Source organism: Pseudorca crassidens, chromosome 3 (assembly GCF_039906515.1).
Source record: "Pseudorca crassidens isolate mPseCra1 chromosome 3, mPseCra1.hap1, whole genome shotgun sequence".
Lineage (NCBI taxonomy): Eukaryota > Metazoa > Chordata > Mammalia > Artiodactyla > Delphinidae > Pseudorca > Pseudorca crassidens.
Window position 1 is genome coordinate 49,538,968 of NC_090298.1, and position 13,941 is coordinate 49,552,908.

The 13,941-nt window shown below is 33.0% G+C and overlaps 1 protein-coding gene across 8 annotated transcripts in view; it reads left to right on the forward strand.

The window, feature by feature from the left end:
• The window catches only part of IPO11 (importin 11), a 249,969-nt gene that overhangs the window by 116,811 nt on the left and 119,217 nt on the right, over positions 1-13,941 (forward strand). For 7 of the 8 annotated variants that reach the window (XR_010941971.1, XM_067730786.1, XM_067730785.1 and 4 more), the window contains 4 exons: positions 806-885; positions 1,320-1,400; positions 11,804-11,899; positions 12,212-12,325. Coding sequence is in view for 7 of the 8 variants with exons in the window: in XM_067730786.1 (XP_067586887.1) it covers positions 806-885; positions 1,320-1,400; positions 11,804-11,899; positions 12,212-12,325 (371 nt within the window). In the remaining variant the exon portion in view is untranslated. Of the gene's footprint in view, positions 1-805; positions 886-1,319; positions 1,401-11,803; positions 11,900-12,211; positions 12,326-13,418; positions 13,651-13,941 lie in introns of those variants that run through there. The other variant, XM_067730789.1, reaches the window with a different exon arrangement.

Genomic DNA, 13,941 nt, shown 5'->3' on the forward strand with positions numbered 1-13,941 from the left:
GATTTCTAAAATAGTAGCAATACAGAATGAAAGATTTTAGATATAGATGATATTTTGGGGTCATGTTTTGATCTGTATAATTAATATACATCTGTAATCTGTGTTCTATTGTATCATTATTGTATGTGATAAGACATGTAAAATAACACTGCATAAACATTTGATCATTTTCAGTTTTTAACAAGTTTTCTGCTTTGCACTTGAAAAAGAATAATTAAAAACAATATCCTTTTCCTATACTATTCTGGTAATAACATTTTAAAGAAGATTTTTTATGTGTAGGTTTTTCATAGAGGAGTGGATTTGAAGAACAAAGCCCAAGAATTGAGAATATCTAAACACAGTATAATTTTCGGAATATAACAGGGACTCTTTTCGTAAGTAGGGTAGCATGTTGAGTGCCAGCACAATAGACACTCAGTAAATGCTTATTGAGTGAACCCATTTAAGCAGATACCAAAATATGATGATAAAATGATTCAGTTGCATGTCGTTTGCCATGCTGGTACTAGAAATTTAGTTTGAAATGCAAGGTTGGATCATGTAGTTATTTTCTGAAAGGAAAGAAAAGGGAGCTTCGTATTTTCTAAGTTGTTTTAACTAATGGGAGGTATATGGGAAAGCATTAAGTTACAGGTTAATGCCAGTTTTTAGATAGATATTTATATACTAGCCATCTGAATAGCATTCAGAAAAGATTTGTAAAGAAGGGCATGTAACTTAGCTTTAAATAAGTCACTTCATTTAAACTGATTTTGAACAATGAATTAATTTTTTCTTTTTAAAACAATTATTATTTTGGCAGAACTAAGTTCAGAAAGTCTCAGAACCTGCTTTAAGATCATCAATGGTTATATCTTTTTATCATCAACAGAATTTTTACAGGTATGTTGTAGTTTTTGCATTGTAAAAATTTGTATAGTTATTATTTTGATTGTTTCTTATTTGAAATCAGGAATCTTTTTTGAAACCTTTTCAAAATTTAATAGATTGATTTATTACTTTAAGGGGGGAAAAAACGTCATAAGCATTGCCTACTGTGGGGCAGATGTGATGTAGTCTCATGAATTATATTATTTAACATAAAAAAAATGCTCTACATGTAAATATATCCTTATATTTCTACAAAAATTAGAATAACAATAAACTGTATTTTTATTTCTTAAACTTTTCCTAAAGAGTTCTAATTGAAATTTTATATGCTTAGAGCTTTAGTATCTAATTCTCAAATAGATTATGAGTCCCCAATTTAATTTTATACCTTTTTTGATATTGCAGATATATTCATATGTATATTTTGACTTTTCATTGAATTTCAGACATACGCAGTAGGTCTATGTCAGTCCTTTTGTGAACTGCTAAACGAAATTACTACAGAAGGCCAAGTTCAAGTGCTAAAGGTACTGTCATCTTTCTAATGAATATTGTTGTACATTTTCCATCTGTATTTTGTGAAATTAGACCTTCATTTGGGTTTAGATGATGGGCAAGAAGGGGAAGAGTAATTCTAGACAGAATATTTTCTTTCACCTGTATTAAATTGGTCTAATACCTCTGGACCAGGGGTGTCAAATTTGATTGTGCATATAGATCACCTGAGGATGTTGTTAAAATGCAGATTCCACATTTCTAACTAACTTTCTGCTGATGGGACCCCACTCAAAGCTCCCCCTCATCCTGAGACTTCACTTTGTGTAGCAAGGCTTTAAAAACTTTTATAAATGATCCAAAGCCTGGTGACATCTGATACTTCTCACCTGTCCAGTTTGTTAGCCTGCTTTTGGGACACAATATTCCCACTATAATTTGGTACTTTTAATTTGGATCGGCTCTAGAAGTTAGAGTACCAAGTTTTTATGGACTGTGTATAACTAAGAACCAATGTTGAATCATTATATTGTATACCTGAAACTAATATAGTGTTATATGTCAATTATACCTGAATTAAAAAAAAAACTTACAAACAAAAAAAGAACCCATGGGCTCTGAGTTAATCTTTATGCACTATACCTTTATAGAATCACTATATATTATCTTTATATATTGTATATAATTATGTATAATTAAGAACCAACAGTCTCTGAGTTGTATGTTTATATATCTATATATTAAAGATAAAGGAGTATCAAATGTATATATTTAAATATAAATGTATATATAAATATATCTTCACATGTATGTCACACACATATTTTGTATGGATTTTATGAGGTGTACTTTGTTAAAAGCATCTCTTTTTTGTTTCTAATTTCTTAGCTATGTTTTAAGTCAGATATGAGAGCTGGTTAGGTGAAGTGTTACTATAGCTTAACCAAGTAGCATTTTTTTGTGTGAAAACTATGGCATTGCTTTAGATCCTAAAAACAATTTGATTTCCTCCCAGTGAAATGAAAAAGTGTTTGCCCAAAGAGTTTCATTGTAAGAAATGTGTTAACCACAATAATCATAGCAACAACCCGTAGTACATTTTGGGGGGCTAAGTGGGTATAAGTTTGTGCAGGCAGTAAAGTCTTTCATAATAGCCAATAAGAGTAATCATCAGTTGGCACTTATTCAAGCATTACACTATTTTATGTGCTGTTCTTTGGACATTATACACATGTATGCACCTCTAAAGCTCCAGATATCTGTGTTAATATGCATGTTAATTTGATTTTCAAATTGGTTGCATTTACTATCATTGTTGATTATCCAGTCATTCACCATATAGGTCAGGGGTCAGCAAACTTTTTCTGTAAAGGACCAGCTAGTAAATGTTTTAGGTTTTGTGGGCCCTACAGTCTTTGTCTCAACTATTTATATGTTTTGTTGTGGATTGAAAGCAGGCATAGATGGTATGTAAGTTAATGACTGTGGCTGTATCCAAAAATGCTTTATTTACACAATCATATAGTTGTTCGGATTTGGCCCAAGGGCATTGTTTGCCAACCCCTGTTACTGGTATTCAGTGCGTTCTGGTAGGCATACATGATAGAAAAACCAGTTTCTGCTCTTGAGTAATTCATTCTTTTGGGGGAAGGAGGCATGTAAGCAATCAGCCCATATTTAGTGTGTTATGTTGTTTTGGATTAGAGGTATCTCAGATTACCTGGTGAACTTTTTGAAAATTTGGGTAGGACATAAGATGTTGGTATTTCTTTTTAAAAAGTTCCCTAGGTGATTTTCATGAGCACTTTCTAGTGTGAGCCATTGCTGTCCATTGGCTTTATGTTACTCTGGGAGTATAGATGTGGTCATCTAACCCAGCATTTTGCAGAGAACATTTTTCAGGGAGAAAGGGTTGAGATGGGACCTGGGTCTTAAATGTTTGGTAGGGTTAGGGTTACCAGATAAAACATAGTACTTCTATTTGCTAATTCTGGCAATCCTAGTGGGGTGAATTAGATTAATACAGTGTTAAGTACTGCAGAGAAGTGAACAGAAATAAGAACAGAGAGAATACTGTGAGAATTGTTTGTTGAAGGTGGGGATAATGGTGTTATTTAAAACCTTTAGTGTCTATAAATTGGAGGGGTTCATATGCCAGATTACTGAAGTGTTAAATTAGAAAGTGATGAGAAAATGATTATATTATTAAGAACTATATTTGTTCCTAGGGCTACCATAACAAAGTATCACAACCTGGGTGGCTTAAAACAACAGGAACTAATTTATAATATTTATAGTGATTATCTCTCTCACAGAGTTCTGGAAACTACAGGTCTGAAATCAAGATGTTGGCAGGGCCATACTCTCTCTGAAGACTCTAGGGGAGAATCTGTTCCATGCCTTTCTCTTAGCTTCTGGTGGTGGCCAGCAATTTCTGGCTTCCTTGGCTTATGCATGCGTCACTCCAGTCTCTGCCTCGATTGTCACATGACATTCTCCTTGTATCTTTGTCTTTTCTTCTTATAAGGGCACCAGTCATAATGGATTAAGTGCCTACCATAATAACTTCATCTTAACTTAATTATATCTACAAAGACTCTATTTCCACATAAGGTCACATTCACAGGTACTTGGGATTAGGACTTCAGCATATCTTTTGCAGGGGGCAGGGCACAAGTCAATCCATAACAAGAATTTACTGTTAAAAAATAAAAAGATAGCTTTTGTGTGTGGAGAGGCAGTGAGGAAAATCTGATCTGAGTAGATTTTGTAGGTAAAAGTGACCCAATAGAAAGGAAGATGGCGCCAGAATGATACAGGAGATTGGTATTTTAAGTCTAGAGCGTATGTAGAAGGGGCAAGAGTTTGTTTTTTAAGAGAGCTGGCCAGACTGGTAGTGATTGAAGCTGTAGATATAATGTTAGGTGAAGAGAGTAAGAAACTGGCATATGACCTTGGTGTTTCCAGATAAAAAGACAAGATTGTCAGAGCTGCCTGATGCCTTTCACTATGAGGCAGAGGAGCACTACAGGATGATTAGTACGTCTGCACTTATTGAGGAGGGAGAGGGGACTGAGTAGTATTCATCTCAGTATTCATTTTTAAATGAACTCTGTCTTACAGATGTTTAGGTTAAAATTTAAGAATGTTTCAGTTATATTAGAATGTCTTCGTAGACTTTGTAAGAGAAATCTTGTAAAGTAAAGGCTTTTAACAAGAGTTGAAATAAAAAGTACTTTGGTAAATTCTGATTTTTCCCAGAAAGATTGTTTATCAAACATATTACATTTTTCACACTCTCTGATTTGCTGTTTTATATTTGAAATCACAATGGAAACTTAAATCCAAAATATTGTTATAAACTAAGAAGTGGGTAAATATAGAGTGAAAATACAGCAGAACTCTCTGGTTTTAATTTCATAGGTTCTTCAGTTTCTTTTTTAGAGTAGGGGGTAAAGGATGGGAATGTATGCCCTTGTTACTGAGAAGCTTGTGGGCTCTGAAGGAGTAATAACAGGAATCTGTGTGTGTGGCTTGTCAAGACCCCAGATACTGGAGTCCTAGTCTACCGCCATGTGTCTATCAATCCTCACCTGTACTGATTTCAAAGTGTTCTAGCTCCAAAGCTTACAAGCAAGTAACATTAGACATGTTGTTTGCTAAACTGTTTTTGTGAATTTTTATTGCATTTATGCCCTTACCAAACTGATATAGTGGCAGTATATAATTATGTTGAGGAACTTCCATCTGTCTTACAGAATCTCAGCTTCATTTTTTGCCTTGGTGATAATTTCTTCTCTGAAAGTAGGGATATAAGGAATTGATACTTTGGACTTAATTCTGTTTGAGGAATAACTGATTGGCAATGTGGGAGTGATAGAAATTTGAGAGAAAATTGTCGTGTCATTTTGATGTTGCCTTTGTAGATTTTTCAATATGTGTGTGTTTTATCTTCTTCTCCTTTACTAGACTGTAAGCTTTTCCATGATCCTAAGTTTAGTAAATAATAACCGCATTTGGAATGTTGTTCTCTCCTTGACCTGTGCCTTGGTTTTGTACACCCAGCTCTGTTACTTATACATTCTTGAGTACATTTTGGACTTAAATTCTCTTATTTATTATATAAGATGTTGTACTATATGATTTTTAATAATCTGTAACTATATATTATCTGAAATCCCTGTGACAAATTATAATCTATAAATTCTAAGTGATGAAAAAAGGTTGTTTCTTATGTTTATAAACACCTACCAGAAAAAATTTGAATTGAAAGTGTTTTTTTCCTCCTGCTTTTCTGCAATATTATTAGTAATTATTGAAAGACAACTTTTTCTGAGTCATATGGAATGGGATTGTGAAATTTATTTGAAAAATGAGGCAAGTTTTTAGGATATATCATAAGGAGAATATTTATTTTCTTTTACTATTTGTTTTAAATTATATTCTTACAAAATAATTAGACCTAGTGTAACTTAGCAGGTGACTTAAGCAAAACTGCTAGGGTTAGAATATTAGCCCTGCTACTTCACAGCTGTGTGAGGTGAACCAGTTAATCTCTGCTCCTCACTTTCCATCTGTAAAATGGGAATAAAAATGTTACGTACTTCCTTAGGTTGTGGTGAGGATTATATGACCTTATATGTATAAAGCACTTGTAACATTGCCTAACATGTAATCAGCTAATACAAGTGTTGGCTATTTTAATCTAATTATATAGTTATCTAATTATTTAATCTCCCTTTGGGGGAAAACAGGCCACCAGGGAACTCTTCCTTTGACCATCTTTTGTAAATAAATGTTTATTTAAAATAGTACATTAGTTAAATTTTTTATAACTTAAGTAGATGATTTGCACAGCGATAGAATTTTACTCTTTTTCTAGAACCATGTTATCTCAGCTGGCTTTTTAAAAATAATTGTTTTAAATTCTTTCTTTCTTTTCAAAATAACATGCTCTTTTAAAAAATTTTATTATGAAAAATTCCAAATTTATATAATGTACAGCACTACCCTTACAGTTTTACTAGAAGGAAATCTGTTTGTTTCTCCTTTTTCCTTGAACTGAGAGAAGGTAATGTTATTATTTGTCCCCCAGTTGTGCCTAATATTTTTTGATTGAATGATTCAGCACAAATCAGTTACCATCCAAATATACATTGAAATATTTGTAACGTTTAACATGCGTTACACATTAAACCAGTTTCTCTCTAAGTATGCTAGCCAGGGGGTCATAAATAGGATATAAATACTTGAATTATATAACATATGTTTAAGACTGTATTTTTATATAACACTGCTGTAGCTAAACCTCTGTATTTGATTTGAAATCCCAGAAACTGAATTTTATTGTTTATTAAATGGATGTTAAATACTAGAAATATACTAATTATCATGAAAAAATTATTTGTGTTTTTTTTTAATATAAAAGAATATTTTAGGATAATGGTTCTTTTATGCTTATACTTGAAAGCTGAGAGAACTCTCAACATTTTTGGCATTTTCCTATTCTCAGAGTTCCAATAAAGTTATAATAGTTTTTAATATTGGCTCATTTTTTCCCCATTTTTTAATACCTCTCAAATACTGTTTCTTAATATAGTATGCACATTTTTAATATATTTTTGACTAAGTGTCACTGTTATACTAATTTCTGACAGTATCTGGAAGCAACTTCTTTGTTTTGAAGCAGAAAATTACAATGTTATGAAAATTGGATAGAGAGACAAGTATGCCTGCCTTCAGAGCAAAAATAGGCTTTAATGTATTCTGTGATTCGGAACAAGTTATCTAGATGAATACAATTATATTCTAAAAATACTCAAATTTAACATTTTTTTTAAATTTGAAATTTATCCATATGTATACATACCAACTTGAGTTTAGAAATTATCTCTTTTATCATGGTCTTATTAAGCAGTAGTGAGCCATGTTGGTTTTATTCACTGTGATAAGCCTTATTTAAGATGGCACGCATATTTTTCAGGTATAATTTATTCTGTAATATTTATAGCTAATACTAGCATTTACTGTATGATACACATTTCTAAGCACATAGCATAGAGTTCATTTAATCCTCACATAAACCTGTGACAGTGGTACTGTTCTTTTCCCCATTTTTACAGATGAGAAATTAAATCACAAAAAGATAAATACCTTGTCCAAGGTCACACAACTAGTAAGTATTGGAGCCATGTTATAAACATAGGCATTCTGACTTAAGCATCTGTGGTCTTAACCACTTTGTATGCAATGTCAGCCTAAATCAAAAAAATTGTTTGAGTGTAAGGCACAAACTAAAAGCCTACATTTTTCACAGGGATTATATTATAAAAACATAGTCTGTTTCTAAACTATTTCAGGTGTATTCAGAAAGGGGGTGGATTGAAAGTAAAGTTAAGAAGTTCTATTTGTAATAGCAAAATGCTGATAAAAATAATTAGTAATAGGTGATTGGATGATAGGCGGTACTGCACCTTATTTAGCCACACAGAGGAGTACTGTGCAGCCTTAGAAAGGAATGAAGATGACCTCTGTATACAGTTTTAGAGTTAAGCAAGGAACAGTGTTTAGAGTTTTCTTGTATTTAAAGAGTGCAGCATAGATAGCAATGGAAAAATAAACCAAATTAAGAAAAGTAGTTATGTAGGGGAAAGAGGGACAGAGAATGCAAGCTAGATCTTTCAGGATGTATGTTTTGTACTTTAGGGTTTGAAGCCATAGAGATGTTTCACATGATTTAAAATAATAAAGTAAAAGCAGTTCTAAACATAAAAAAAAGGAAACATTTGAATCTAACTATTATTATGTTGGTGCCATAAGTCATCTGAGAATATTTCAAGTAATAGTATTTTACATGTACCTCCCTGGTGGGATATAACGTTAGAACAAAAAGAAACATAAGGAAATTATAAATTGCTTTCAGTATTGTTATTGTTACCAGTAATATCGGTATTATTATTTTGAAACCCATATGTACATATGTGGGCATTTTTGTACACAGCAGTTAGAAGCAAATAAGCTAAGGTTATTAGAATCTGGGATTTTTCAATATAAGGGAAGAAGGATGGAACTATTAAAGAAGTTATATAAAATGCTATAGTCTTAAATTGAATTTGGTGAATTATTGGTATATACTTCTCAGGAAGAGAAAAATAAATTTCCTAAATCTGTGTAAGCAAAGACCTAGAAGCAGTGTCAATCCAGTGGCAATGAGCACCTTAGAACCTAGATTATGGTCTGTAAATACTGTGTCCTGCTGGTTGACTCCAGAGCTCGGGCAAGAGAGACACAACATAAACTGGGGACCTCTCCTTGTGCCGGAAGGAAGAGAAGGTGGGATTTTCTCAAAAGGATGCAAGAGTCAACTTGAAGGAGCTCCCACTGCCTAATAATGGGACAGTTTGAGCATCAAAACAAAACTAAACTAAGTGGATTAAAACATATCAAACATGTTAAAATCCCTGAGAACATAATGATTCTCCCCAAGAAGAGTAACTTATGATTTAAATTCTCTCAGTATCTGTAAATTACCTTTTAATAAACTACCTGTTATTGCTTTAGTTGTCTTTGGTGTTATTTCCTTCTTGGACATGTTTGGCCATCTGGCTATACGTGCATTTCACTTAAAATATACAGAATTGTGTATTACCACTGAAATCGTTAGATGCATTTTTCAAAATCTTGTTTAGAAGTGAAAGCAGCGCTGCTGATCAAAATGTTTGGTAGGATTCTGATCATTATGAAAGAACCTTCTTCATTATGGAAATAGTCATAATTTGAGCTCTGACTTTTAGGTCACAACTGCAATACCTTCCCTAGAAATTGGACTGTATAGAGTGTTATGTGTGTGGAAATAAGACCATTCCATACAGATTTTCCCACAGGTTTCTCAAGTTCACCATGTCTAAAGTGAAGCCTCACTATTAACGGCATCACGATTGTACCCATTGACCACACGTGAAAACTAGGAGTAATCCCAGACTTCTTCACGTCTGGTCAGCTGTTCAATTGGTTTTTTATATCTGATCAGCTCTGCTTTCTGATTTTCTCTTGATTCTGATCCACAGTCCTTGCTTCCAAGTCTGATAGTGGCATTTTCCTGCATAATTTTTCAGAAAGGATCTCATTGTTTCTATGGTTCCTAACTTTTTGAATACAAAGACTCCATTTTAGTTCTGAAATAAGTGAATCCTTTACATACTGTACCTTTATATATAAAGAAAGTGCATAATGACAGCTGGATTGTATTGAATGGTACGTTTCAGTGAATTTACATTTTAAAAGTCATAATCTTAAATATGTGATTACTTTTCCTTTTCTGTACAAACTTCTGTAATCTTTGGAGTTAATAATTTTTTTAGTGTAATTTTTTAAGTGCACTGAGTTCTCTGCCACTTGCCTCTGTTCAATATGTTCAGACACATTGACCCATAAGGATTTTATTACTTTAATTTTCTTGAAGAAGTCTCTTTCAGAGCCATGCTAACTCCCCCACCTTGCTCCCCCTCCCCAAGCTTGTAGCTTCTTTTTCTTTTTCCTAGTGTTCTGAAATTTTACAGTGATGTACCTTGATTTAGGGTTTTTTTAATTAATAGTACCAGGCACTCCTGGGCCCTTTTAGTCTGGAAAGTCTCTCTTTTAGACCCTTTAAAGAAAATATACTGTCTTCTCCTGGGGTGGGGGAAGGTCAGTTGCCCAAATATGCAGATTAGGGAATATCTGGCAATTTGTTTCCTAAGTAGACTTCCAACCTGTCTTATTTTTAGCTTTTCCTTTACCCTCCTTTCCAAAGATGTATGGCTCTGCTAATTCCTGTGGTTTTTGGTGGGGAGAGGTAGGGAGAAGATACATCTGATGTGCATCGAGTTGCTCTCAGCTTTCTCTATTGTAACCTTAGATTTCAGCTTTCTCTCATCTGATAAGTCATTTACCTCTTGAATTTCTTTGTACCTTCCAGTATTCATCTCTCATTCCTTTTGTCCTTTAAAAATTATTCACCCTCCCTTTAAAATCTTTTTATATAAGTTTAGTGGGGTTTTAGGAGGGAATGAAGTTATAGTGTGTCTAACAATCAGCAGATGGCCTTGCTTTCCATTCATAGATAAAATGTCCGGTGACATCTGCCTCTGGGTAGCTTATCTACACCTTCCCCCTCTATTCCAAATCTAATTTTTTGACAAAGTAAACCTTACTGAGGTCAGATTTAATCATGTTCTGAGTCTCATCATCTCCTGTTGCTTTTAATCAGGAACTGTGGTATCTTTTATCCTGTATTTCTTATTAGATAGCATGGTGTTCGGCCCACAGTAAAAGTTATTGTATTTTTAGACTTTTCTTTGCACATTCCTTTTACTTCTTGCACAAAATTAGAGGATGTTGTCATTCATTGTACTGTTTGCTTACCTTGAGAATGTTTTGAAATGCACGAGGTGTATTTGTTGCTGTGTTGGGAGCATGCCATTGGCACATAATGAACAGAGATCAGAGATGCTAAAAACCCCTCGATAGGTGGAATAGTCCTGCGCAGTAAACACTTGTCCCACTCAGAATGCCAATAGTCAGTCTTGAAAAACATTGCTGGACGTTTTAAGGGAAACCTGGCTCTGCCTTGAGACTGGTACTTGCCCACAACCCTCTCAAATGGTGTCTGCTTTCATTCTTAGCCCGCAAGCAGTGGGGCTAGAAGTATAGACATTTGTTCTTGGACCTCACTGCTGCTTTCTGACCACTGCCTTCCTCACTCCACCCCTCCCCCCCCAACCCTGGAACAAACAAACAAACAAATCCCACCCCAGTTTGAATTTCATGCTGCCTGTCTTTGTTATAGAGGGAGCCCATCTCACTCAGATAAAAGTAATTTATGTTTCAAATTTTCATCTGTAACAATGTGCATGGTTAATAATCTGTATGATTGTATTATAAATAAAATAAGATTATTTCTCATTTAGTAAATATGCAGTATATATGCAACATGCCCTTTTCCATCCAATTTATGGATAAATTTAAATGTAGACTTATTTTTGGATAGTGAGTGTAGTTGTTACTGATTTCCCTTTTCACTATTAAAATACTTTTGAAGTGGCCTTTTATTGCCTCAATAAGACAATAAACATTATAAAACATTAAATAGACATTAACATTTTATAAGGGTTATTTATTTAAAATGCAAAGATAAGAAGTACATTAACAACATATCTGTTATCAGAATGGGATTAATTATAATTCTATGTAAGATGTATAACTGTCTAAATATTACATACTTAAAATCGAATTGTAATTTTTAATGGATTATCTTATAAAAGTGTGTCTAGAATATTGAATACTTCATGTACTTATATATATGTGATATTTAATACGTTGTTTTCTTTACCTGTGTTTTGCATAAAGCAGTGACTTGCATTATTAAGCATTACCAATGTGTCATTTTGGTTTTTAGGTTGTGGAAAATGCCCTTAAAGTGAACCCAGTATTAAGCCCGCAAATGTTTCAACCAATTCTACCCTGTGTTTTCAGAGGTATAATAGAAGGGGAGGTAAGATTTTTCTTAAGCTTCTGAAGTTAGTATTGGATTCTAGGGTTCTATTTTAATTATTTTCCTTATTCATTGAAAAATTATTTCTTCTTCACATATGTAATCCATATAACTATGTACATAATACATATATATTACCTTGTATGACATATATTTAGTTAGAACTCAGGCAATATTGGTGTTCATTCTGAAGAAGCAGTGTAAAGAAGAATATTGTTATTTCATATCCCTGTTGATTGTTACTTTTTGTCAATGATTGTTTATATTTGTACCATAACACAGTTTTACATATGCTGTATTTTAATTGTACAGAGGTATCCTGTAGTGATGTCAACGTATCTCGGCGTTATGGGTCGAGTCCTGCTACAAAACACTAGTTTCTTTTCCTCACTACTTAATGAGATGGCACATAAATTTAATCAGGAGGTAAGAATCAATTTACTTAAATTGAAGGAGGTCTTTATTCAAATAAAGATTGGAAATAATTTTGTGAAATAATGAGTCTATAAAAGTCTTGTAGTATTTAAACTTTATTTATTTCCCTGAATCAAATTTTATTATGTTCAAGAATACGAAATGAAATAGTACATAATTGAGTCATTCATAGAATTACTTTCAACAAACAGATGATTTTGAAATAAATATTTTTGTTATTTTAAATCTTTAGTAAGTTGTATTGATACTATAATTTGGGAGAAGGAGAAAGAAACCTGTGAATGGCAGTTGAAACTTAAATTTTGTTCTCTCTCAAAATAGGCAATTTTATTCTGCTTAGCCATAGGATAGAATTTTGATTTGTTATGGTTGCCGTTTTTGTTAACTCATACATAAAATGAAACAGGAATACTTTACATATAATCATGTACTACCTTTGTTTCATTTCCTTAATGAACTTGTTCTTAATGCCATGCAATGAGTTTCTGTCATCATTATTGTGGGAAATGACTTTTTCAGCAGAAGCTTATTAAAAATATACTGTAACTGAAACCAACTACCTGAGTAAGTATGGAATAGGTTATTAAGTGAGTTGGTTACTTGAGACTACATACATTATATTAAAATATGGTTTTTATGTCTTAAGTCATTAATCTGTTAAGATTTATAAAATGTAGAAGGTGGAATGTACTTGACTGATCTCTAGAATGGAGGGGCAGTTTGTGAAAGCTTTTGGTTTGTGGCTGAAATAGGTATTACCATTTCCACTTTTAATGAAAATCAGAGTAAGGAAGTGTGAACTGTAGAATGTATATAGTTTTTCCAGAATTAGACTAATGTAATTAGAGAATCTAGACTTTATTTTGATGAATAGGCAGGACAGATTTTTCATTAGCTTCATTAAATTTAACTGTGATGGAATAATGTTAAAAGTTTAAAGAGTTTATTCACTTGAGTTCAGCAAAATCTGTTGAGTGGTTTTAATAACAAAAATATATTTAACAATATAAATTTTATGTATTATTTTAATTCTTCACAACAACCCAATGGATAATAATATTTTTATTTCCATCTTACACCTGAGAAATCTGAGGCTTGGAGAGATTTAGTGACTTGGTCAAGTTTGCAAAGCTAGCAAATGATGGAATTGATATGCAGATCCCAGCAACCTCACTTCAGAGCTGATATCTCAGCGACCACATTCTACTGCCTCCTATACATCCTGCAATAGGCACTTCTCCACTAGACACTGAAGACACCTGGTTTGACAAGCCGATAGTATTCTTTTAAGGGAGAGAGTACTTACACAGGCAATTTTGTAATATTATTATAAATACTATGTTAGAGTTTTGTCCATCGTGCTGTGGGAAGAGAAAGAAAAGCTGTCTACTCTGTTAAATTTTTTTGTCCAATTTTTTTTCTTGTGATAAAATACACATAGCATAAAATTTACTATCTTATCTATTTTTAAGTGTGCAGGTCAGTGGTATTAAACATATTCACAGTGTACAATCATCACCACCATGCTTCTCCATAACTCTTTCAGACTTGTAAAACTTGAACCTCTATATCCATTAAAGAATAACTCCCCATTACCCTCTCCCTGT